Here is a 27,901-nt window from a genome sequence, read left to right on the forward strand (position 1 = left end):
TGCTTTATTAATAGAACAGCCATGCACCTATGTTGAGCACCATAATGCCAGTATGCATAGCCCATGAGGCATTACAATGTACTCATCATGAAGAGTGTATTCATAGAAAGTGTAATGGAAATATTAAGATATTACTGAGTGGATATTATACATGTACTCCTAGTCATAAAAGAAGTGGACATCCTTGTTTTTTCCAAACAGAAAAATTATTAATTAAATCGAGGAACAGGAAAACCTCTATTGGATAATTTTATTTAACTTTTTTTCAAATCTCTGCATGAAAACAAACAACAAACAGAAGGAAAGTGTCTTAACCAGAATGTGATTTTACTGTCATGTGCAAAAAATATCTAAGGCATGTTACACATATCTATAACATAACATACTGCAGTTCAGGAATCAGCTGAATCAACAGTTCACAATTTGGTAGAAAACCGTGCAAACAGTTTAGAAAATGTAGACTTTGAACAGCATCAAACTCAGCACCTTTAATGTTATTTTGCCTCCTTTTCATCATGACATTTAAGTGGCAGAAGTTTTTGTTGATTGTGTAACCTGACCAGGAAAAACTCTGGGCTCTCAATCCATGATGAATAATGTTGTTCTTCTTGGCTCAAGTGTGAAATACTGTTTTATAAGACAGTTCACGTCACCTTGTTTCCTAACACAAATAGCTACTGTCTATGACAACTAGAAACTCGATGATGTAAGAATTGTCATAAGTCACATTATACAAGGGAACAATTGACAAAGCATATTGTTGACAACCTAAACATTTTATTCTCTGTCTCCTATCACACACTCAAAACACTGAAACACACACACGCACATATGCACACACAATTATTTGCTTAATATATTCTAAAAGGTTCTACATCCAACACTGCAAATACATTTTGAATATCTTAAATATAATTCTCACTACTTCATATATTTTCGTTGTGATAAAATCTATAGACTTTCTTTGAAAAACATCCCAGTCAAATGGAATCACTAAAAAGGCTTATAAATATGATCTCACTTGCTGAGATATTCCTTAGTAGACAGACACATAGGGGAAATTTACAGGACACAGATACATTTTAGCCCTGGACTAAAAAGCTTCTCCGTTGACCATGCTTTTTTATTCCAGGCGTAATCTGTGTCTGGGAAACTGGCTTGTAATGTGCTGCCTCAGGTACGCTCTCATTAAAACAATGACACAATGTCTCATGTGGAATATACAAAATATAACTATAACATATATATAAATAACTGTTATCAGGCAGTGGTTTCTGAAATGAGTGAATGTACCAGACGTGTAAACACCACGGATTAACTATCCTGTCATGAAACAACTGTACATATAGGGTAAAAAAAATAAAAAAACATAATGAATGAAGGTCATTATTGTGCTATTGTACCCAAGGGTGAACCAAGATGGGAATAACACACAGGCAAGAAACAAACAACTTCCTATAACCTCGGTCCCATCATGCTTAGAGAACATTCTCTTGTGATGCACAGTATACAACCAAATGGGAACACAATGAAAATGTTCCCATTATGTCCTGGGAATGTTTGATTGTTGTTACCCTCCTCCTCCTGTCAGGGCAGGCCAATCTTACAAGCCTTTCACATTATTTGCACAAAGGTTTTGATGCAGAAGTGTCGGAAAGTTCAAATGATGTGACCTGTGAGTGCAGCTCCATCAACCCCAAAGCCTTGCACATGCGTGTTGTTTAGTAATGCACAAGCCTACAATCTGGCAGCCCAATACGCATAAAGAATGTGAAAGGCCTATCAGAGCGGACTACGGACTGGACTAATCTTCACTACTCTTTTCCGAGCCTGTTCCCATGGCAATGGCCTCATAGCAGTGATCTACCGCAACGTGTTCTGGCGACTGGCCGATGGGGAGCTCGTAACCTTTGCTCGCTGAGCCCATGCATTTGCGAGTGCCAGGCTGGTAGAGCTGCATGGCCGGTCTGTCCTGTATGGAGAGGAGGCAGGAACATGGGAGAAAAAAGCGACACAATCTGGTTCACAACAACAAGCAAAATGGCTGCTAAACTATCAGAGTTGTTTTCCTTGACACACATTGAGCCTAGTTCTGGACAAAAAAAACTATTTCAATGGAGATTCTACATTGGGAGTGCTTTTAATCCAGGACTAGGCTTAATCTTTGTCTGGGAAATCATCCATAAGAGGGCTATTTACAGTAAGTGAATAACGTTCAGGACAGAAAGAAAATGAAACCTGTCTAAGTTTACTGTAAGATTCTGATATTGTCAGAGTTTTGTGCCTATTCTGTACTATCTACATTTTTTTCATTGAGAATGGGAGTGTCTATATTAATTAATTAATTAAACGACTTTGGGTAATTGAAAAGCTCTATATAAGTCCCATATAAACAACAAAAAAATAAACACTCACTGTCAACTGCGTTTATTTTCAGCAAACTTAACATTCAACAACTGATACATAAACTGAACAATTTCACAGACATGTGACTAACAGAAATGGAATAATGTGCAAATTTAAAAGTAACAGTCAGTATCTGGTGTGTCCACCAACTGCATTAAGTACTGCAGTGCATCTCGTCCTCATGGACTGCACCAGATTTGCCCGTTCTTGCTGTGAGATGTTACCCCACTCTTCCACCAAGGCACCTGCAAGTTCCCGGACATTTCTGGGGGGGAATGGCCCTAGCCCTCATCCTCTGATCCAACAGGTCCCAGACATGCTCAATTGGATTGAGATCCGGGCTCTTCGCTGGCCATGCCAGAACACTGACATTACTGTCTTGGAGGGGAAAGGAAATCACGCACAGAACGAGCAGTATGGCTGGTAGCATTGTCATGCTGGAGGGTCATGTCAGGATGAGCCAGCAGAAAGGGTACCACATGAGGGAGGAGGATGTCTTTCCTGTAACGCACAGAGTTGAGATTGCCTGCAATAACAACAAGCTCAGTCCGATGATGCTGCGACACACCGCCCCAGACCATGACAAACCCTCCACCTCGATCCGGCTACAGAGTACAGGCCTCGGTGTAATGCTCATTCCTTCAACAATAAACGCGAATCCGACCATCACCCCTGGTGAGACAAAACCTTGACTCGTCAGTGAAGAACACTTTTTTGTCAGTCCTGTCTGGTCCAGCGATGGTGGGTTTGCGCCCATAGACAACGTTGTTGCCGTGATGTCTGGTGAGGACCTGCCTTACAACAGGCCTACAAGCCCTCAGTCCAGCCTCTCTCAGCCTATTGCGGACAGTCTGAGCACTGATGGAGGGATTGTGCATTCCTGGTGTAACTTAGGCTGTTGTTGCCATCCTGTACCTGTCCCGCAGGTGTGATGTTCGGATGTACCGATCCTGTGCAGGTGTTGTTACACACTGCGAGGACGATCAGCTGTCCGTCCTGTCTCCCTGTAGCACTGTCTTAGGCGTCTCACAGTACGGAAATTGAAATGTATTGCCCTGGCCACATCTGCAGTCCTCATGCCTCCTTGCAGCATGCCTAAGGCACATTCACACAGATGAGCAGGGAGCCTGGACATCTTTTGTTTGATGTTTTTCAGAGTCAGTACAAAGGCCTCATAACTGTGACCTTAATTGCCTACCGTCTGTAAACTGCTATTGACTTAACGACTGTTCCATAGGTGCATGTTCATTCATTGTTGATGGTTCATTGAACAGCATGGAGACAGTGTTTAAACCCTTTACAATGAAGATCTGTGAAGTTATTTGGATTTATCTTTGAAAGACAGGGTCCTGAAAAGGGGACATTTCCTTTTTTGCTGAGTTTATTATTATTAGGGCTTCAGCACCTAAGCTGGTGAAATCCTATTGTATTTGTTGCCGTTGATTATTAGTGGTTCAAGCAGTGAAGCTGGTGAAACCATTTTTGTATTTCTCGTCATTATTATTATACCAATTCTGCAAATTTGGTGAGAAAAAAATATATATATTCCCGTGAGATAATAAGGCCTATGAGGAAGTAAAGTTGCATGATGGTAAAATGGCCATGGGCCACACCCACTGATGCAATGCCATTAGCCACATGGTCGCGCTACAACAAGCGATTGAAAATGCAACCTTTAAAAGGTCACGCCCCTCAGCTCATAATTCGATACATTGGTCCCTCTCCTCACAAGGAACACATTTGCCTCATGAACCCTTAAGGTCCACCATAATGGATTTTCTGCCATTTTGAATTTTGTGAAAAACACTTAAATGACATCTACTCTGGTACCCTGGACAGATCTAGAATAAATGTAATATATAGCATCTATGGATCAATGTCTCTCAACACAATATGTTCCAGGTTAGCATCTCAAACCACATGGTCGTTAGTGACCAATACACATTTATATTCTAAACACTGTCAAGACTCAAAATATGCAATCACATTGAGATTGACACAGTGGTGCTATAATGGGGACGTTTATATGTCTTGTTCTGTTTGCGTCAGAGTGATACAATTTGTCATAAATGCTTAGGGATATGAATCTAGCTAACCTGTAAAGTATGGTTCAGTTCGGCAGCATGGTGGTACTGTTGGACAGGAAAAAAATATTCATGCAAGCTCATTGGCTTATAGCGGCCATATTGTTTCAGCTACAGTCTTGGAAATATTGAAGATGCGTATCCATAGATGCTATATAACGAATTTGGTGCGGATTGCTCCAGTGATTCTGGAGAAGATGTTTAATATTTTTTTTCTCCAAATTACATCAAAAGCACATTGTTAGATGTTGATATGTTGCTGTACTAGCAGATGCCCCAACCTCCGGCCCCCACCGATCAGACCTGGGTTTAAAAAGTATTTTGTCTTTCTTTATCTGCTTTTAATTGAGCTTGCCTGGCACAATAAATTACTCCCAAAAGTGCAACCCCCCCCCCTCATCACCCATGTAGAAAGCCTAGCTGTACCGTAGCTGGTTGTGGAAAGGATAGCTGACTGTACCTTGTTTGGCAGAGCCCCTCCTATCTGGTGTGGCCCCTCTGACTGGGACGTCCCTCTGTCCTGATGGGCTAACACAGACTGAGAGACACAAGCCTGGATTAATAGGAGTAACATGTAGATATGTAATGTTCTTATGTGTGGTGCATACAGTGGGGCAAAACAGTATTTAGTCAGCCACCAATTGTGCAAGTTCTCCTACTTAAAAAGATGAGAGAGGCCTGTAATTTTCATCATAGGTACACTTCAAGTATGACAGACAAAATGAGAAGAAAAAAAATCCAGAACATCACATTGTAGGATTTATTATGAATTTATTTGCAAATTATGGTGGAAAATAAGTATTTGGTCAATAACAAAAGTTTCTCAATACTTTGTTATATACCCTTTGTTGGCAATGACAGAGGTCAAACGTTTTCTGTAAGTCTTCCCAAGGTTTTCACGCACTGTCGCTGGTATTTTTTCCCATTCCTCCATGCAGATCTCCTCTAGAGCAGTGATGTTTTGGGGCTGTTGCTGGGCAACACAGACTTTCAACTCCCTCCAAAGATTTTCTATGGGGTTGAGATCTGGAGACTGGCTAGGCCACTCCAGGACCTTGAAATGCTTCTTATGAAGCCACTCCGTTGCCCGGGCGGTGTGTTTGGGATCATTGTCATGCTGAAAGACCCAGCCACGTTTCATCTTCAATGCCCTTGATGATGGAAGGAGGCTTTCACTCAATCTCACAATACATGGCCCCATTCATTCTTTCCTTTACACGGATAAGTCGCCCTGGTTCCTTTGCAGAAAAACAGCCCCAAAGCATGATGTTTCCACCCCCATGCTTCACAGTAGGTATGGTGTTCTTTGGATGCAACTCAGCATTCTTTGTCCTCCAAACACAACGAGTTGAGTTTTTACCAAAAAGTTCCATTTTGGTTTCATCTGACCATATGACATTCTCCCAATCTTCTTCTGGATCATCCAAATGCTCTCTAGCAAACTTCAGACAGGCCTGGACATGTACTAGCTTAAGCAGGGGGACACGTCTGGCACTGCAGGATTTGAGTCCCTGGCGGTGTAGTGTGTTACTGATGGTATGCTTTGTTACTTCGGTCCCAGCTCTCTGCAGGTCATTCACTTGGTCCTGGGATTTTTGCTCACCGTTCTTGTGATCATTTTGACCCCACGGGGTGAGATCTTGCGTGGAGCCCAGGATCGAGGGAGATTATCAGTGGTCTTGTATGTCTTCCATTTCCTAATAATTGCTCCCACAGTTGATTTCTTCAAACCAAGCTGCTTACCTATTGCAGATTCAGTCTTCCCAGCCTGGTGCAGGTCTACCATTTTGTTTCTGGTGTCCATTGACAGCTCTTGGGTCTTGGCCATAGTGGAGTTTGGAGAGTGACTGTTTGAGGTTGTGGACAGGTGTCTTTTCTACTGATAACAAGTTCAAACAGGTGCCATTAATACAGGTAACAAGTGGAGGACAGAGGAGCCTCTTAAATAAGAAGTTACAGGTCTGTGAGAGACAGAAATCTTGCTTGTTTGTAGGTGACCAAATACTTATTTTCCACCATCATTTGTAAATAAATTCATTACAAATCCTACAATGTGATTTTCTGGATTTTTTTCTTCTCATTTTGTCTGTCATAGTTGAAGTGTACCTATGATGAAAATTACAGGCCTCTCTCATCTTTTTAAGTGGGAGAACTTGCACAATTGGTGGCTGATTAAATACTTTTTTGCCCCACTGTATGTACTGTAATTTTCACTGTTTTCAACATGATGTAGGATGACAGTACATACGATCAACTTATGCTGTAAATCATCTTCTCGCGCACAATAAAGTTGTATTCAAATAAAAATGTCTCCACTGCAACAGTATAACACTGTCTGCACAGCTGACGAAACACAGACTTGGGTATACATGCTGCGTGACAAGCAACTGGAAATGTTTTCAGTGGTTCCTCCTTTAAAAGTTGCATCTTACTGTGGCACACCTTGTGTGCTGCCACAGCATTCTGTGGCACTGCATTTAATTCTCAACCATTTTTTGTTACTGCAAGTTATTGTTAGTTTGACCACCAGAGGGCATCTTTGAGAAGCATTTTATCGTGTTCCGTATTGGCATTACCAGAGAATTTAAAACCTTTTTGTAATAACATAGAATATGGGAATGATTTTAAGAAATTTGGCTTAATTCATTTTATTAATGTTATGGTGTTTCTATTCAGAGAAAAACGAAAAACAAAACCCTCAGGGTTTCCGTTAGGATGGAATGGAAAATACGGCGATGTACACCATGACGGTTGGGAGTAGGCTACAGGACTGGAGGATTCTAAATTGTTTGCCTTCATTAGATTCCTCTTCTGTCAACAGAACTTGACCAACTGCTCACCAGGCACAGCAAGGGCCGCCCGGACCGTTATGCTGTTCTGCTATTCCAAGGATGTGTAACCGAAGAGAGATACCACGAGTGGGCACAGAATGCATAGCCGCTGTGGTTACAACTTTGTTCCAATATTTCTGTAAATCAGTGATATTTATTCCCATAGTAATTCATTATGGATCCATAACTAAACCAACATCTGCATTTTGAAAGAGTCCCATGTTAACTACAGTATGTATTGTAGACTGCAAAGTGCCTAATAAACTAACACATTTCGTTAATAAAATAATTATTTAAAAAATATTTCAAAATGCAGATGTTGATTTTGTTATGGATCCATAATGAATTACTATGGGAAAAAAATATCACTGATTTACAGAAGTATTGGAACAAAGTTGTAACCACAACGGCTATGTATTCTGTGCCTACTCGTGGTATCTCTTCGGTTACATATCCTTGGAATATGTAAAACAGCATAACGGTTCGGGCGACCCTTGCTGTGCCTGGTGAGCAGTTGGTCAAGTTCTGTTGTCAGAAGAGGAATGGAAATGTCAGGGTGAACCGACGACCTGACGAACCTGCCACGTTCTGTATGTTGACTCTGTCTGTCAGAGGTGGAGTTCCAGAGCTCACAGGTGTGCCTGGCATGGATTGTGACGCCATCTCGTTCCTTTTCAACGCGTGAGTGAGTCAATGACGATTCAAGCGATTGACTCACTGATGAATGAAGATGATGAGCGATCGGCAAAGGCAATCTGTAATCTGCAGGCATCACGGCTCGGTAAGAAATCTATTTTTAATTCTCAGAACATTAACTATGTGTGTTTTCTTGTTTTGTACTTTTCTGTAGTTTCGACCCAATGATTCGTCTGACAAACAAAGAACTTTGCGTCCTGCAGGCCCAGATCAAAGCTGGCGAGACATTCAATAATGTCATCTTCACAGACGAATCAACCGTGGCCCTTGAGCAATTTGCTCAAAATTGCTACAGAAAAAGGAAGAAGATCAAGAAGATTAACGAAAGCATAAAGATGTTGATAAATAAATGCTTTTTTTAGTTAGAAATGTAACACTTTAGAGTACTTCAGCATCGAATACATTGCAAGTTGAGGGATTTTAACAACAGTAGCCGGGCTATAAAAAGTATATTGTCCTGCTAATAGGAATCATTTGCATGATGGGCTACATTCTTTATTGTAACCACAATGTCACACATAATTTGTATCTACCTTTTCAATTACTTTTAGATTTTGGGAATTACAAATGTGCACTTTATTTTTAGTTAAATTGTTTTAGTTCGAACGTGCAGCCTTTTTTTCTTTAAATGATTGATGTAGGATGCTACATTTTTGACCGGTTGCAATTGTAAGTAGGCCTAATAAAGCCTCATAGCCTACCTCAGCCAGTTAAGTTATTTTATATAGGTCTAGGCTCAGAAAAAATAGACTCCAATTAAAGCCCTCTTGTTGTTTGTAAAGTAAAATTCAAAATTCAAAAAGGCACTCGCACATCTGAGCTATCTTTTTTGCAGGTGCATGGCAACAGCGGGATAAAGATGAGGAAAAAGAAGAAGGAACCCGCACACTGCTCTTGATCGTATCACTGATCTTTAATAAGATTTACGTATTGGCCTCACAGCCTTCGTCAGATCTTTTGAGTTTTTTTTAAAATTAGCACCCTTATGTAGACCTAGCCACACCCACATCCGTTCCACAAATTGAAAGGGGTTGGAGGCAAAGGAAAAACAAATAAGTGTTACCAAATAAAACAATATCCATTTCATAAATATTCAAATAAAGTGTTCACATAAAACGTATTAAACACGTCTGTAAAACCACAATGAGGACATCGACCTAACAAGCAAGTTTTCATAAATCATTGGGTCCCGTGTAAGTAAAACAGAGTAATCTGAAATAGGGGCATAATTCATGTTCAAATTTACAACGTAACATACATAGGCATTTCATAATTAAGACCTTTGGGAAATAATGTCTGGAGGGTGAAAATCCAAAAACATTCTGGCTGATTTTCTTTTGTGACTGGCAGTTGGCATGGACCAATTTATCGCGTAAATAAAACATGCCAGTGTTTCTTGACCGCATCACCCACTTTTCGCGTGTTCAAAGTATATATGGTTGTGAACATTAGACTGTTCTTTAGCGGGTCTTTTTTGTAGCAGTTCATTGTCGTGGTTTCCCCAATGCCAAATTAAGAGCTTCATCCACACATTGTGGAGAACAGCCTCCTCTTAGAAACCTATTGCGCATCTCCGCTGCTTTTTCTAGATAGTCCTGAAAATGATTTGTTGCAAGCTGGGGAGGAGGGGGTTTCACACCAAGCTCGGCAATTAGACAGTTCTTTAGTAAAGGTTGAATAGTCTATTGTTCAGCTAATAGCCCATCCTGCTATGCTTGTGAAAAACTAATAATAATACTTTTCCCCCTTTCCACGTTAAAGATTCCAATTGACCCAGTGTCTTTAGCCACAATCGACCCCAACCCAAATGAATACATTTGGCACAGTCAATAGCATGCTGAACTTCAGGCAAGAATGTTGAGGGTTTGAAAATCTGCTCCCTGCTTGCTAAAAATGAATGAGTTTGATACACCTGGTATTGGATATGGCTGGGGGGGAAAAACTTGCTAAATAGAGATTTTGGTAAATTAAACTTTATAACAAAAAAGTATTCACAATCGTTAGTCTTTACATTAACTAACATATTCCTCTCAATTGTAATTGTTTTGCTTGACTCGTTTTGATGTTATAACTGCATACACTTTGCTTCCAGTAATGTTTTGTCAGCCATCTTTGCTGAAGTCACCAGGGACGGGTGGCCCGCGTCAAATTCGTCATTGGAACCATTCAATATGATTGGTCATATAAAAACCTTTGAACCCAAATGCATAATGAGTTCTCTAACTCCCCCTTGTGGTGGTCAGGAGCAATGAAGCTGTGACGCTGAGTACCTCTAAGTCCCGCAGTGTAAGCTCAAAACTTTTAAAGGAGAAACCACTGTATGGTGGGGTTATATTCTAAAAAAAACTGAATATATTACAAGAATGTAAAACAACCTTTGTTAACTTAAAAATACTTAAAAGTACAAACGAATCCAACCTTGCAACAACAACAAAGGTTTTTTTTTTTACCTTTATTTACCTAGGCAAGTCAGTTAAGAACAAATTCTTATTTTCAATGACGGCCTGGGAACAGTGGGTTAACTGCCTGTTCAGGGGCAGAACGACAGATTTGTACCTTGTCAGCTAGGGGGTTTGAACTTGTAACCTTCTGGTTACTAGTCCAACGCTCTAACCACTAGGCTACCCTGCCACCCCAACAATACTTTTTACAGTGTACGCACAGGAATAATTACACAGTAATAAAGGCACTGTAATGTAAAACGTAACCTACTGTACATTACCAATGTTATTTCAATAACAATTAACCGCAAAAAGAACAACCTACCCCAACACTAGAACCTCTCTTGCTCACCTTGTCGCTCACCTTGTTCCGGGTGCGGTCCTTCCTGCTAGCGCCAATGCCTTCCCTGTCCTCCTTACCCACCTTGTCACCCGTACTGGGGCAGTAGGAGTAGGAGCCGTGGTGGTGGCCATCTTTCTTGGCCCGGTCCTGGCAGTACCCTTTGCCCCACTTGGTCTCCTCCTTGCGCCGTATGAACTTGTCAAACTCATAGTGGTGGCGCTGTCGTTTCCTCTCCTCGTCTCTTCCTCTGTGGTCTTTGTCTCTCTGCCTGCGGCCGTGTTCTCCCTTATCGCTCTCCATCTGACCCCTAGTGGCAGGAAAGGGAAGAACAGTTAGAATGGTTATCACACTGGAGGGTTGTGGTATCAGTTTAAGACCTTGGCCCTGAATAGAAACATTTGTTTTGTAAAGGTAAGGTTGTAGGTGGGTCATGGCCAAAGTTGGCATCCCACTGTGAAAAGGAAGTTTCGCTCAAAGTGAAAGGCTCTTTCTCACCAAGTCCGTGATTTGGACGAAAAAAATGTATACGCGCACCTCGTGGTTTTTTCCCCACCCCTTTTCTCTTCCCAATTTCGTGGTATCTAATTGGTAGTTGTTACAGTCCTGTCTCATCGCTGCAACTCCCGTACGGACTCGGGAGAGGCGAAGGTCGAGAGCCATGCGTCCTCCGAAACACAACCCAACCAAGCCGCACTGATTCTTGACACAATGCCCATCCAACCCGGAAGCCAGCCGCACCAATGTGTTGGAGGAAACACCGTACACCTGGCGACCGTGTCAGTGTGCACTGCGCCCGGCCCGCCACAGGAGTCGCTAGTGGGCGATGAGACAAGAATATTCCGGCTGCGACAGAGCCTGGACTCGAACCCAGAATCTCTATTGGCACCACTGCGCCACTCAGGAGGCCCATGTCTCATTTTTTAAAATCTGTATTGTTGTCTATCACTTGTTTTCTTTGGTGCAATTAAATAAAACAAGAACAATAAAACAAAAATATTGTCCTGCTGCAATCCGTCAAATATTTATTCAGCACTGGATAGATTTTTGCTTTCACATGTGAAAATAGGGGTTGGTTGTTTAGCAACAACCACTGCGCTGACAACTATGGGGCAAAACAGACAGTTGGCTGAGATTGTTGACAATATGTCAACTATAATTAATCTCCAAATGTTTATTGAAAACAAATACATTTGCACAATGAGCACTCTCTCAAACAGATCTTTACAGTTGTTGGTTAGCTAGCTATATTAGCATTAGCATTGACATGAAATCAGTCAAAACACCTCAAAACAAGACATGGTGTCAAGAACAAGATAAAACTAGCTGAAATGAGCCACCATCGATTCCCCACATGGCAGACCTTGTTATTTTTGCTAGCTATCTGACTGTTCAGAATCATAACAAAGCACGGCTTCCGGCCACATTGATGCGCGCAAATAATTTGCATGAACTTGTCAGCCAACCGTCTATAAGCTGAAATTGTTATCTGGGACACTGACACTGACAGGTCGCGCACTGCCACTGACAGGTCTGTGGGTTTCGTTGTGTGAATGAATGAATTAATACATTTCTCTGCCTTTTTTTACATTAACATTACATCAGTGCAGCAATGTATCAATAGCCAATCTGATCACATCACACTAGCTACACGTCGCTCTCGCCATTCAAACGTCCCTGCCAGTTCATTACCAACGCTGTAGCCAAGAGGATCGATCTATGCTCGTCTCCTCGAATAGGCCTAAGCATGAAATACGTTTCAAACTATATTGCTGTTCATTGTCAATATAGGTTGCTTATTCAAGAGCTAGAGAGAGGGGGAAGAGAAAGTCGAGTTGCCAGCAGAGATGCATGAATTGCGCATGAAGGGAAGACAGAGAGCTGTGTAACATGCTGACTACACCGCTCGCGTCGCAAAATACATTTACACACACGTTATTCAATCATTGCACCCATACCGCTCGCGGGCGTCAGCGAGCGTCTGCATGGTCAGGCGCTAAAATAGAAATGGGTTATATTTGTGACGCTCAACGTGCTGCAAGTCCGGCCTCTCCCATCTCCTCACTGGTTTTTAGGAGCATATACCCACGTGGGTGATTGAAAGATGAACTTAGGTGCACACTCCAGTAGGTTGCTGTAAAGTTGATTGCCAACCGCCATATAAAGTCTAACGAAGAAAAATAAGCCTTAAGGAAGGAGGAGAGATGACTAGAAACAAATTATGTTTACAGTTTTATCTGTGGATTAATTGTCAGAGTTGAGGACCTGGTGCATTTCAGGTCAAATAACAACTCAATGTTTATAAAGGGGTTGGGTTAAATGCAGAACATTTCAGTTGAATACATTCAGTTGGACAAACTGACTAGGTATCCCCCTTTCATACCAGGACAAATTAGCTAGCAACAGCAAGTAAAAGTTGAATGATTTTTGACCTGTCCCCAAATAAATATAATTGTTTCAGAGTTTGTTTTGATATTTCAACCTGTGAGTGAACAAAATCAACGTGACCAGTTTGGTCAGCATGTAAGTTAGACATTAATTAAATGCTTAATTACAGGCCCCAACAATTCAGAGAGAAAATAGAGAGAAAAGAGAAATAATAAAAAAGTAATAACATGTGAGTAATGAGTAACATGTGAGCAATGAGTAATGATAACTTGGCTATATATATATATATATATATATATATAGCCAAGTATATATATATATGGGGTACCAGTACAGAGTCTGTGCAGGGGCATAATAATATATTAATGAATCATTCGTATAGCATATATTTCTTTTTTTTGATAGACCTACTAAAGTGAATCTAGGCGATCACCTGTTCTATAAGCAACCCTAAAAGACAGACAAAATCCGTCGGCGTTTACCCTAATCAATAAGTGGTTGCACAGATTTAGATAAAACACTCAAGTTAAAATGAAGTGTCAAAATAACCACACTGCTTAAAAAAAATGGCTGATCATTAGGCTATGGAAAGGTTGAATGCATGTGTTATTTTCTAATGGTTGTCAATTTCATCTTCATATAGCCTATATCAACGCTGTCTCTATATCGCCCACTTAAAACTTTCCTAATCAATTTTAATGATAGGCTTCATTGATTGAGCACTACTCTATAACGTAGACTAGTTTTTGATATCCAACAGAAATTACTTCGAAGTTAATGGATAAATGTGATTTGCTTATGTGTCTGAGTAAGATGCGCTGCAGGAGGCTTTGATTGATGGGTCCTTTTCGGTCTGTGGGCAGGTGGGTATATGTGTAGGCTATGAGTTCATTCATTCTTTATGTCCATTCATATAGTTTAATAAAATAGACCTAGCCTGTCTGGACTTCATCTCTTTAATCAGATAGAAAGAAAACTGTAGTTAGCAAGCATCATGATGGTCAGCATATTGTATGTGTGAGAAATGATGACAGGTGCCAGTTTTACTTTTCCTCTCTAATTAAATGTGCCACTGAATGAAACATAGCCAATAATAACATATTGGGTCATGATCCATCCTATAGATGAATAGCCTATCCTAATATTTTCAGTTGCATATTGTTTTTCCAGTAGTGTATTATTTTTCTCATTACTTCATCCTCTCCAGCTACTATGAACAGCATATTAGTACTGAGAATGACCACGGCAGCATTGGTGATATACAAATTGTTTGGAAAAGTGGAAGGAAATATGCATCAGATTTTATGTGAATGGTTTAGTGCGTCAAAATCTGAATCTGTATTTTTTGTGAATTCGGATGAAAAGATTGCTATGCAGTTGGTGAGAAAATGGCTTAAAGGCATAGAAAACATCCCACCACAAGCTAACTCCAATTTTGGTTTGTTATAACTGAGAAAAAAAGGGAAAAAAAACAGAGTTATCTACATGAATAGTTCACTTAAAAAATGTACTTACTTGTCCTTGGCTTCCTTGAACTTCATTTGTCCACTGGGTTTGTCCCACTTGGCCCTCTCCGTATCCCCACTGTCCCCTTTGTCCTTGAGCCTGTCAGAGTCCATGTCATCGTCCCGGTCACTCTTCTTTAGGAGCTGAGGCAAGCCCAAAACACACTTACTACCCAAAAACTACGAACACTTATTTGCACAACACAGTAACTAACTATCTGTTCTTTCTTTAAGCCTTAAATGGCCAGTTGCTACATACATTTTTTGACTTATAAGTGATATTTGATTCTTGAAAAATCCATAAAAAATGCCTCATGAGCTGAATTCAACTCTTCTACCCAATCAGAATCCAAAATACAGTTGAAGTCAGAAGTTTACATACACCTAAGCCAAATACATTTAAACGCAGCTTCACAATTCCTGACATTTAATCCTAGTAGAAATTCCCTGTTTTACATCAGTTATGATCACCACTTTATTTTAAGAATGTGAAACGTTAGAATAATAGTAGAGAGAAGGATTTATTGCAGCTATTATTTCTTTCATCACATTCCCAGTGGGTCAAAAGTTTACATACACTCAATTAGTATTTGGTAGCATTGCCTTTAAATTGTTTAACTTGGGTCAAACGTTTTGGGGGGGCCTTCCACAAGCTTTTTGGCCCAGTCCACCTGACAGAGCTTGTGTGGATGAGTCAAGTTTGTTCGCACAAGCTTTTTCAGTTCTGCCCACAACTGTTCTATAGGATTGAGATCAGGGTTTTGTGATGGCCACTCCAATACCGTGACCGGGTTGTCCTTAAGCCATTTTGCCACAACTTAGGAAGTATGCTTGGGGTCATTGTTGATTTGGAAGACCCATTTCCGACCAAGCTTTAACTTCCTGAACGATGTCTTGAGATGTTGCCTCAATATATTCACATAATTATCCTCCCTCATGATGCCATCTATTTTGTGAAGTGCACCAGTCCCTCCTGCAGCAAAGCACCCCCACAACATGATGCTGCCACCCCCGTGCTTCAAGGTTGGGATGGTGTTCTTCGGCTTGCAAGCGTCCCCCTTTTTCCTCCAAACATAACGATGGTCATTATGGCCAAACAGTTCTATTTTTGTTTCATTAGACCAGAGGACATTTCTCCAAAAGGTATGATCTTTGTCCCCATGTGCAGTTGCAAACCGTAGTCTGCCTTTTCTATGGCAGTTTTGGAGCAGTGGCTTCTTCCTTATAGATACTTTTGTACCCGTTTCCTCCAGCATCTTCACAAGGTCTTTTGCTGCTGTTCTAGGACTGATTTGAACTTTTCGCACCAAAGTACATTTATTTCTAGGAGACAGAACGTGTCTCCTTTCTGAGCGGTACGACGGCTGCGTGGTTCCATGGTGTTTATACTTGCGTACTATTGTTTGTACAGATGAACGTGGTACCTTCAGGTGTTTGGAAATTGCTCCCAAGGATGAACCAGACCTATGGAGGTCTACAGTCTTTTTTCTGAGGTCTTGGCTGATTTCTTTTGATTTTCCCATGATGTCAAGCAAAGAGGCACTGAGTTTGAAGGTAGGCCTTGAAATACATCCACAGGTACACCTCAAATTGACTCAAATGATGTCAATTAGCTTATCAGAAGCTTCTAAAGCCATTACATCATTTTCTGGAATTTTCCAAGCTGTTTAAAGGCACAGTCAATTTAGTGTATTTAAACTTCTGACCCACTGGAATTGTGATACTGTGAATTATAAGTGAAATAATCTGTCTGTAAACAATTGTTGGAAAAATTACTTGTGTTATGCAAAGTAGATGTCCTAATTCACTTGCCAAAACTATAGTTTGTTAACAAGGGCGGCAAGGTAGCCTAGGTGGTTAGAGCGTTGCACTAGTAACCGAAAGGTAACCGAAAGGTTGCAAGTTCGAATCCCCGAGCTGACAAGGTACAAATTTGTCGTTCTGCCCCTGAACAGGCAGTTAACCCACTGTTCCTGGGCCGTCATTGAAAATAAGAATTTGTGCTTAACTGACTTGCCTAGTAAAATAAAGGTAAAATAAAAATGTGTGGAGTGGTTGAAAAACAAGTTTCAATGACTCCAACCTAAGTGTATGTAAACCTCTGACTTCAACTGTATATGTTTGTTTTATTCCAATGTTTGTAAACAAAGTAAATGTACACAAACAGTATATAGCATCAAAATATGACTAAACTCACATTTTGGTCATCCTTAGAACTATGAATTTGAGAGCGATTACATTTCTCCAGCCCCATCCCTCAGTTTTTTACCGAAACCGGCTGGGAGGGCGATTTGTTATTATTTTTACTACTGATTGCAGCTTTAACTCTCGGTCCCAAGTTTACTAACTAACTAACTAATACTTAAAACTAACAAAACCCAGCACACAAAGGGCTTCCTAAACTCTTGAATTTAGTGAATGTGCATATACCACTCAAAATGAACCAGTGACCACCTTTATCTTGATCTCCTTCTCCGACAGCTTCTTCAGTTTATCCGCCTCCTTGCGTTTGCGTCTCTCCTCCTCCCTCCGCTTCCTTTTCTCCTCCTCCCTCTGGCGTTTCTTCTCCATCTCCCTGCGTCGACGCTCCTCTCTCTTCTCCTCTCTTATCCTCTGCAGAAAAATGGCATCTCATAGTGAGAGTTAATCTACAGTGGTTCCTAAATTAAAAGTTTTGAGTTTATGCTGTAGAGCACAGAGCTAGATTGTGGTATAGTGTGGTACTTTGCGTCACTGCAAGGGGGAGCTAGAACACTGATTATGCATTTGGGTTCGGAGTAAAGCCCTGGTACCCAGGTGCTAATTTGTCTCTCTTCTCACTGAATGATTTGCATTGATGAATGGGTGATAGAAACTGATAATTGCCTCTTGAAAGACAAACAAAAAATGTAATGTTATATTCCATTATAGTCTTAAAATATATATGTGTGGACCCCCAAATTAATAAATTGATGGTACAGCCATATAGCCTCGGCTACTAAGCAGGGGTAAATAATACTCAAAACATGCTATTCTGTTATTTTGAAACATTGTCATAGTATAATATCAATAGACCCTTGACGCCGAGTTGATTTCTATTTTTAGACTTGTATCAAACAGGTGAACAATATTTTTTACCATACAACACAAACACAAAAATAATTTATAAAGAATGTTTTATTTGTTCTAAGATGAAAAACATTTGCATTTATTCGTGAATGCAATTCCTTTAGCCAACATGTTGCGGTTTATTTATTGTTTACTTATTCAAGGCTCCCTTTGATTTGATGAATTAAGGTCACTAATTAGTAAATAATTCCCCTCACATGGTTGTCTAGGTCTTATTTGAAAGGAAAAACCCAAAACCTGCAGACACTAGGCCCTCCATGGAATGAGTTTAACACCCCTGATCTACAGTATTTGTTCATCAACATCTTAATGTCAATAAAATAATGATTTAAAAAAAGTATGTTTTAAAATGCAGATGTTTATTTCAACTGCATTTGAACTAAATTTAAGTTGCACTTCCACTCCATGATCATGGGTAAAATGTTGCCGAGATGATCAATGTATTTACTGCATTGTTGTATTGTAAGTTTCTCGAGCCAAAACGTCTTCGAGCCAAAACGCTTGTAGGATTGGTAGAATTATGTCATGAACGTTTTCAGTTGATAAAAATGTTTGTTTTTTTAAGAGTTAGATATACTGTAGGCCTATCCAGCTGTAGATGACACTTTACCGTTTGCCTGCCTCAACAGCGAGTGTGGCCTCTTTGAAGCGATAGGAAATCAACAACATCCCTCTTCCACAATAGCTGTTATCTGCAGTTTTGTGCTGGGAACTGTCCCACTCCGTGATCAATAGCTCCCTCTCCACAAGGACCCACTCTTTGTTTATATAATGGGCTATAAGGCACAAGTATACTTTTTTTCCCCTCTCTTGCTCAACTCCAGGACCACCCGCCAACTGATTTTTGGGCTGATGAGATAGCTCTTTATTTTTATTCATGGTAATTCACTACGAAGCTGTATTTTTGCAAACCTCTATAGTGTGAGAGGAGAGACTCTCGGACAGAAACATTCACACCACCAATAACTCGGCAAGATGTTAAAACCCCAATTTGTGCCACAGTTTAGGCTACCGCTAAATGCAGTCATCTGAACGAGGATAGGAGCGAGCGCAGTGTGCCTATTGATTTTGACCTTCTGAATGAATAGATTTATGGAATGTTACCGAAAAGATAACAACAATAGAAATAAACATCTAGTGGCATCTCGATTTACAGAATATCCCTCCCTCATTTACACAACAAATATACAAAAGTATCCCAATTAGCGGGAGAGATAGGGGCATCTTGTCACACAGTGCTGAAGTTTAGAATGGCTGTCAGTCAAAACCCATACAGTGCTGTGAATAAGAGAACCTTCTACAACTAAAATTATCGTAAATAAAGGCCAGGATATAATGATCACAAATGAATAGAAACAATCAGATTTCGGCCTATAAAAGGCGCTGCATGGTCAATCCGACGTCTGCATTGGCCACAGCATTTACTGGTGATGTGGCCTCCGCAGAAGTCAGAGCAAACATACTTTTGGAAGTTTTGGTATTTATTAGGATCCCCATTAGCTGCTGCAAAAGCATCAGCTACTCTTCCTGAGGTCCACATGAAACATAACATAATACATAGTACAGAACATTATTAATTGTCAAGGAAGTGAGTTTGTACAGGACCTCCCACCGTCAACCAATTATGTCAATGCGGAGCTATACAGAGCACTCCGTATTGTTACAAAATTTGAGAGGTGCACAGCGATGTGGTACGGAGCTCAATTTGGTCTCTCTATGACTCCGGAGACTCCGTAATTGCGTTACACCATCCATACGGCACCTCCGACCACATTTTCAGATCAAGCATAATTTGGCTTTACCGTGGTATAACGCAACTTTTAATTGAGGAACCACTGTATGTCTGGATAAGAGTCCACAATGGACAACTATAAACACATTATTTTTCACTGTTACATTGCGCTTACCTGCTTCTCAAGTTTCTTATTCTTGATGTACTCCAGAAGAGGTGTTGTTCTTTTGGCTGAAATTAAATCACATATAATGCAAAGTCAGATTGATTGAATGCCTGACTTATTGGTTGACTGATTGATCCTAGTACCTATGAGTTCCCTTGTCTTGGCCTCTATCTCTCCCAGCAGGGTTTCAGGGTTGGCCATGGACTTCTCCTCATCACAGGAGTAGTTCTCCAGAAACCGACAGTACTCTGGGTCTGCGAGGGGAGAAGGATTAGGATGAGTCAAGAAGAGGGATGAGGTCCATCAGTCACATTGTTACCAAGGATGTGGTGGTAAAGAATAAGGGGGGTAAAATATAGGGTTAAAGCCTCAGATGACAGGAGGGGATGTTATCATAGCTAAATACGTTCATTTGGTGTAATAGGTATGTATCTCTATTCAGAAAATAGAAAGGTTTGTTATCTGCATTTGTGTGCGTTTATCCTTCACTACATCCCAGATTTTTTTTATTTGCGTTATTTATCAGATGCTAAAATAAATCCATAAAGTACAATGAGAGGGCTAAAACCCCATATACTATAAATGTAAAGGGTGGCATGGGTTCCAGTCTGTGTTTGCCAGTCCCGACATGTTTTGACATTGAATGCAGAAACAATCAGGCATCCAGGCTATATGGCTGAATAGTTTCTAAAAAAAAAAAGACAGGTCCAGCACCCACCTTCTTCAATGCTTCCGGCTTTGGCATCTTTCTTTTTGAGTTTCTTCTTGGATACTTTCTGAAAGGGTGCAAACTCTACCACAGCTGGGTACTCCTGGCCTGAGCAAATATTGACATGGAGACAGATCATCATTAGACAACACCTGACACAATGATCAAACCATTACCATGGCATCTGGGGTTGTGAAACCCTCCTGTCTCATGACAGATTAGAGCCCACACACACACACACACACACACACACACACACACACACACACACACACACACAATAAAGCACCACAAAAAAGAGGCATCACAAGAAAACACTGAGCGTTGACCATTGAGGATGTGTTTAATTGCATTATATATATCCAGCAGCACTATACTTCTACCCACTATTTACAGTGCTTTCGGAAAGTATTCAGACCGCTTTACTTTTTCCAGAATTTGTTAAGTTACAGCCTTATTCTAAAATTGATAAAATAGTTTTTCCCCCTCTAAATCTACACACAAAACCCCATAACGACAAAGTAAAACCAGGTTTAGAAATGTTTGCCAATTTGTAAAACAAAAAAACTGAAATATCACATTTACATAAGTATTCAGACCCTTTACTCAGCACTTTATTGAAGCACCTTTGGCAGTGACTACAGCCTTGAGTCTTCTTGGGTATGACACTATAAGCTTGGCACACCTGTATTTGGAGAGTTTCTCCCATTCTTCTCTGCAGAACCTCTCAAGCTCTGTCAGGTTGGCTGGGAAGTGTTGCTGCACAGCTATTTTCAGGTCTCTCCAGAGATGTTCGATCAGGTTCAAGTCCGGGCTCTGGCTGGGCCACTCAAGGACATTCAGAGACTTGTCCTGCCTTGTCTTGGCTGTGTACTTAGGGGCGTTGTCCTGTTGGAAGGTGAACCTTCACCCCAGTCTGATGACATGAGCGCTCTGGAGTAGGTTTTCATCAAGGATCTCTGTACTCTGCTCTGTTCATCTTTGCCTCGATCCTGACTTGTCTCCCAGTCCCTGCCTCTGAAAAACATCCCCGTAGCATGATGCTGCCACCGCCATGCTTCACCATAGGGATGGTGCCAGGTTTCCTCCAGACGTAATGCTTGGCAATCAGGCCAAAGAGTTCACGTTTGGTTTCATCAGACCAGAGAATCTTGTTTCTCATGGTCTGAGAGTCTTTAGGTGCTTTTTTGGCAAACTCCAACTCATGTGCCTTTTACTGAGGTTTGGCTTCTGTCTGGCCACTCTACCATAAAGGCCTGATTTGTGGAGTCCTGCAGAGATGGCTGTCCTTCTGGAAGGTTCTCCCATCTCCACAGATCAACTCGAGAGCTCTGTCATCAGGTTCTTGTACACCTTGACCAAGGCCCTTCTCCCCTGATTGCTCAGTTTGGGGCAACCAGTCCTGGTGGTTCCAAACTTCTTCCTTTTAAGAATGTTGGAGGCCACTGTGTTCTTGGGGACCTTCAATGCTGGAGAAATGTTGTGGTACCCATTCTCAGATCTGTGCCTCGACACAATCCTATCTCTGAGCTCTACGAACAATTCCTTCGACCTCATGGCTTGGTTTTTTCTCTGACATGCACTGTCAACTGTGGGACCTTACATAGACAGGTGTGTGCCTTTTTCAAATCATGTCCAATCAATTGAATTTACCACAGGTGAAGTCCAATAAAGTCATAGAAACATCTAAAGGATGATGAAAGGAAACATGATTGACCTGAGCTCAATTTCGAGTCTTACAGCGAATGGTCTGAATAATGTAAATAAGGTATCTGTTTTTTATTTTATATAAATTAGCAAAACATTCTAAAAACGTGTTTTCACTTTGTCATTATGGGTTATGGTGCGTAGATTGCTGAGGAATTATTTGTATGTAATACATTTTAGAATAAGGCTGTAAACATAACAAAATGTGGAAAAGTCAAGGGTTCTGAATACTTTCCAAAGGCACAGTACTTCTACCTACAGGACTATCTGCTCAAAAACATTGTGCAAACACTACTAAGCACTATTAACACATTGGTAATAGGAAATATTTAGGATAGGTTTCCCAGACATAGATTAAGCCTAGTCCTGCACTAAAAAGCAAGATCGATGGAGAATCTCCAGAATAGGAAGAAGAGTGGCAGGCCCTGGTGCACAACTGAGCAAAAGGACTAGTACATTAGCGTGTCTAGTTTGAGAAACAGACGCCTCACAAGTCCTCAACTGGCAGCTTCATTAAATAGTACCCGCAAAACACCCGTCTCAACGTCAACAGTGAAGAGGCGTCCCCTGGGATGCTGGCCTTCTAGGCAGAGTTCTTCTGTCCAGTGTCGGTGTTCTTTTGCCCATCTTAACCTTTTCTTTTTATTGGCCAATCTGAGATATGGCTTTTTCTTTGCAAAGGTCTTTGTTTCTGGACATTTTGAGCCTGTAATCAAACCCACAAATGCTGATGCTCCAGTCTAAAGAAGGACAGTTTTATTGCTTCTTTAAATCAGGACACCATTTTTCAGCTGTGCTAACATAATTGCAAAAGGGTTTTCTAATGATCAATTAGCCTTTTAAAATTATAAACTTGGATTAGCTAACACAACGTGCCATTGTAACACAGGAGTGAAGGTTGCTGATAATGGGCCTCTGTAAGCCTATGTAGATTTTCAGCTACAATAGTAATTTACAACATTTATAATGTCTACACTGTATTTCTGATCAAATTGTTGTTATTTTAATGGGCAAAAATGTTTTGCTTTTCTTTCATAAACAAGGACATTTCTAAGTGACCCCAAACTTTTGAATGGTAGTGTACATAAAAAATATACCTTTGTTATCAATGAAAACATAGCCATCAAAGCGGTCTCTGAAGAGCAGGATGTCCTCTGGGTTTTTGAAGTTGATGTAAGCTCTGGAGAACAAGTGTGGGTAGAGGCTGCATGGAATTAACAGGTTGTTTTAGAAAGCCATTCCATCAAGAGCAGCCTATCTAAAATGTGGAGTTAAAAGAGTGATGATGACATATTCTCTGTTACACCCTGATTTTAGGTGGTAACCTAATGATTAGATTACTGTGCTAGTGTTTTAGCAAGATCATTTAGAAATCATTCAGTCAGGCTGAATCGGCATTAACAGCAAAGGCGGTATGGACTTCACAAACCAAGGTTTGGTGAAGCCAATTGTTTAATATCTGTGGGTAATGTCAACATCACGATGTTGGCGTCACCCGATGCAGATCTGAGAAAAACAATTATCTGTGCAGGCACCCTGTCCCAACACATGGAGTATCCTACTAAATATTCACCTTTGATCTGCAGGGAAGAACTCAAAGTAGTCAAAGGATGGAAGAGGACTGAGCTGTTCTTCCAGCTGGTCCTTGGAAAGGTTGGGTGGAAGTCGCCTTATTACTACCTGGAACCGAGAAGGACATACATGCACAAACACAAAATAGTGGGTTGAAATTACACTAAAATTGGCAAGACACCAAAGACATTCATGGTCACGTTAATAGTTGGATGGAATTTACTCTTAAATCAATGAATTTGTACTGTGTGGCTTGGTTGTTTGAATACATACATTTCAACTATGACAGACAAAATGAGAAAACAAATACAGAAAATCACATTGTAGGATTTGTAATGGATTTATTTGCAAATTATGGTGGAAAATAAGTATTTGGTCAATATCAAAAGTTTCTCTCAATACTTTGTTATATACCCTTTGTTAGCAATGACAGTGGTCAAACGTTTTCTGTAAGTCTTCACAAGGTTTTCACACACTGTTGCTGGTATTTTGGCCCATTCCTCCATGCAGATCTCCTCTAGAGCAGAAATGTTTTGGGACTGTTGCTGGGCAACACGGACTTTCAACTCCTTCCAAAGATTTTCTATGGGGTTGAGATCTGGAGACTGGCTAGGCCACTCCAGGACCTTGATATGCTTCTTACGAAGCCACTCCTTCGTTGCCAGTGCGGTGTGATTGGGATCCTTGTCATGCTGAAAGACCCAGCCACGTTTCATCTTCAATGCCCTTGCTGATGGAAGGAGGTTTTCACTCAAAATCTCACGATACATGGCCCCATTAATTCTTTACACGGATCAGTCGTCCTGGTCCCTTTGCAGAAAAAACAGCCCCAAAGCATGATGTTTCCACCCCCATGCTTCACAGTAGGTATGGTGTTCTTTGGATGAAACTCAGCATTCTTTGTCCTCCAAACACGACGAGTTCAGTTTTTCCCAAAAAGTAATATTTTGGTTTCATCTGACCATATGACATTCTCCCAATCTTCTTCTAGCAAACTTCAGACAGGCCTGGAGATGGCCTGTACTGGCTTAAGCAGGGAGACACGTCTGGCACTGCAGGATTGGAGTCCCTGGCGGCATAGTGTGTTAGGCTTTGTTACTTTGGTCCCAGCTCTCTGCAGGTCATTCACTAGGTCCCCCCGTGTGCTTCTTGGATTTTTGCTCACCGTACTTGTGATCATTTTGACCCCACGGGGTGAGATCTTGCGTGGAAATCCAGATCGAGGGAGATTATCAGTGGTCTTGTATGTCTTCCATTTCCTAATAATTGCTCCCACAGTTGATTTCTTCCAACCAAGCTGCTTACCTATTGCAGATTCCGTCTTCCCAGCCTGGTGCAGGTCTACAATTTTCTTTCTGGTGTCCTTTGACAGCTCCTTGGTCTTGGCCATAGTAGAGTTTGGAGTGTGACTGTTTGAGGTTGTGGACAGGTGTCTTTTCTACTGATAACAAGTTCAAACAGGTGCCATTAATACAGGTAACGACTGGAGGACAGAGGAGCCTCTCAAAGAAGAAGTTACAGGTCTGTGAGAGCCAGAAATCTTGCTTGTTTGTAGGTGACCAAATACTTATTTTCCACCATAATTTGCAAATAAATGTGATTTTTTTTTCTCATTTTGTCTGTCATAGTTGAAGTGTACCTATGATGAAAATTACAGGCCTCATATTTTTAAGTGGGAGAACTTGCACAATTGGTGGCTGACTAAATACTTGTTTTGCCCCACTGTATGTTCATTGAATTGAGCAATGTGATGTAGGCATTCTTTGGGGCAGAAGTGCACCGCCTATACCTTTGCAACTTTATCAACATAGCATAAGCTACAATAGCGTTACATGCATACAATAGTACAGCAAACATACATATTACTTTGTTCAAACATAGGCCTACTACTTCAGATACACTATATATACAAAAGTATGTGGACACCTCTTCAAATTAGTGGAATCGGTTATTTCGGATGGTTCTGACCTATAATATGTGGACATCTATAAGTACCTAGGTGTCTGGCTAGACTGTAAACTCTCCTTCCAGACTCATATAAAACATCTCTAATCTTAAATCAAATCTAGAGTTGGCTTTCTATTCCGCAACAAAGCCTCCTTCACTCACGCCGTCTAGTAAAACTGACTATCCTACCGATCCTCCACTTTGGCGATGTCATCTACAAAATAGCGTCCAATACTCTACTCAGCAAACTGGATGCAGTTTACCACAGTGCCATCCGTTTTGTTACTAAAGCACCTTATACCACCCACCACTGCGACCTGTATTCTCTAGTCGGCTGGCCCTCGCTACATAGTCGTCGCCAGACCCACTGACTCCAGGTCATCTACAAGTCCATGCTAGGTAAAGCTCCGCCTTATCTCAGTTCACTGGTCACGATGGCAACACCCACCCGTAGCACGCGCTCCTACAGGTGTATCTCACTGATCATCCCTAAAGCCAACACCTAATTTGGCGGCCTTTCCTTCCAGTTCTCTGCTGCCTGTGACTGGAACGAATTGCAAAAATCGCTGAAGTTGGAGACTTTTATCTCCCTCACCAACTTTAAACATCTGCTATCTGAGCAGCTAACCGATCGCTGCAGCTGTACATAGTCCATCGGTAAATAGCCCACCCAATTGACCTACCTCATCCCCACACTGTTTTTATTTATTTACTTTTCTGCTCTTTTGCACAACAGTATCTCTACCTGCACATGACCATCTGATAATTTATCACTCCAGTGTTAATCTGCTAAATTGTAATTATTTGCCTACCTCCTCATGCCTTTTGCACACAATGTATATAGACACTTTTTTTCTACTGTGTTATTGACTTGTTTATTATTTACTCCATGTGTAACTCTGTGTTGTTGTCTGTTCACACTGCTATGCTTTATCTTGGCCAGGTTGCAGTTGTAAATGAGAACTTGTTCTCAACTAGCCTACCTGGTTAAATAAAGGTGAAATAAAAAATAAAATAAATTTCAGCCACACTCGTTGCTGACAGGTGTATAAAATAAAGCACACAGCCATGCAATCTCCATAGAAAAACATTGGCAGGATTATGGCCTTACTAAAGAGCTCAGTGACTTTTAACGTGGCACTGTCATCAGATGGCACCTTTCCAGTAAATCAGTTAGTATTTTTTGGGGGGCAGATACCAGGAGAACGCTACCTGCCCGAACACATAGTGCCAACTGTAAAGTCTGGTGGAGGAGGAAAAATGGTCTGAGGCTGTATTTCATGGTTGAGCTAGGCCCCTTACTTCCAGTTACATTCTAGATGATTCTGTGCTTCAACTTTGTGGCAACAGTTTGTGGAAGACCCTTTCCTGGTTCAGCATGCTACCATGCACAAAGTGAGGTCCATACAGAAATGGTGTGTCGAGATTGGCGAGGAAGAACTTGACTGGCCTGCACAGAGCCCTGACCTCAACCCCATCCAACACTTTTGTGATTAAATTGGTAAGCCGACTGCGAGCCAGGCCTAATCGCCCAACATCAGTGCCCGACCTCACTAATGCTCTTGTGGCTAAATGGAAGCAAGTCCCCACAGCAATGTTCCAACATCTAGTGGAAAGCCTTCCCAGAAGAGTGGAGGACGTTATAGCAGCAAAGGGGGAGAAACAACTCCATTTGAATGATTTTGGAAAGAACTGTTCAACAGCAGGTGTCAACATACTTTTGGTCATGTAGTGTATGTTGTTGTTGACATATATTGCATGCACCTAATGCAGATCGTTAGAAAATTTGGTAGGCGCATGGCGATGCAGTACAGAGAGCTCAATTCGGCCTCTGCGTGCCTTCCAGAGGCTCCATAAATGCGTCACACCCTCCATAAGGAGAACCGACAACAGTTTCGGATCAAGCATAAATTGTATCTTAGCATACCTCTCGCGTTCGCTGCCTGTGGTGCCGATTATGTTGCCTCGTCCATATCTGCGGCCGACTGCAATAACAAGCACGCCATCACAGCGGTCTGCCTACCTTAGTAAATACCTCCTTCTTCTCTTCTTTCTGCTTTGAGTTGACAAAGACGGCGTCCTGTTCCCTCGGAATGTCTCTAAATTGTATCTCGACGACACTTTTCTCCCTGCCTCCGGGCATTTGGTCCTTTTCAGACCTCATCTCTCTCCATCTCTCTTCCTCTCCTGTGGAAGTCACTATGTCCCCTCGCGAGAGTTCTAAACCAAGTACCGCGATTATTCAATGCCTCAGCAACGACGCAGTCCG

The 27,901-nt window shown here is 41.2% G+C and overlaps 1 protein-coding gene across 5 annotated transcripts; it reads right to left on the minus strand.

Annotated features, from left to right (window-relative positions):
- Nucleotides 1-235: 235 nt before the first annotated feature.
- upf3a (UPF3A regulator of nonsense mediated mRNA decay) lies at nt 236-27,883 on the minus strand. Of its 5 annotated transcripts, none has more exons than XM_035750363.2 (11): nt 27,656-27,883; nt 23,687-23,793; nt 23,211-23,293; nt 20,416-20,514; nt 19,841-19,951; nt 19,707-19,762; nt 17,146-17,304; nt 14,702-14,835; nt 10,811-11,108; nt 4,951-5,043; nt 236-1,972 (listed from the first exon to the last, which is right to left on the minus strand). In XM_035750363.2, exons 1-11 carry the CDS (start codon nt 27,794-27,796, stop codon nt 1,805-1,807), a joined length of 1,449 nt encoding a protein of 482 aa, XP_035606256.1. In that variant the 5' UTR covers nt 27,797-27,883; the 3' UTR covers nt 236-1,804. The 5 variants fall into 5 exon arrangements, with proteins under 5 accessions (XP_035606256.1, XP_035606259.1, XP_035606257.1 ...); XM_035750366.2 differs by having other exon boundaries at nt 4,951-5,028; nt 10,883-11,108; nt 23,211-23,317; nt 27,656-27,882; XM_035750364.2 differs by having other exon boundaries at nt 4,951-5,028; nt 10,823-11,108; nt 23,211-23,317; nt 27,656-27,882.
- Between the last annotated feature and the right edge of the window lie 18 nt (nt 27,884-27,901).

The sequence above is a fragment of the Oncorhynchus keta genome, chromosome 34, assembly GCF_023373465.1.
Source record: "Oncorhynchus keta strain PuntledgeMale-10-30-2019 chromosome 34, Oket_V2, whole genome shotgun sequence".
In the NCBI taxonomy this organism is placed as follows: domain Eukaryota; kingdom Metazoa; phylum Chordata; class Actinopteri; order Salmoniformes; family Salmonidae; genus Oncorhynchus; species Oncorhynchus keta.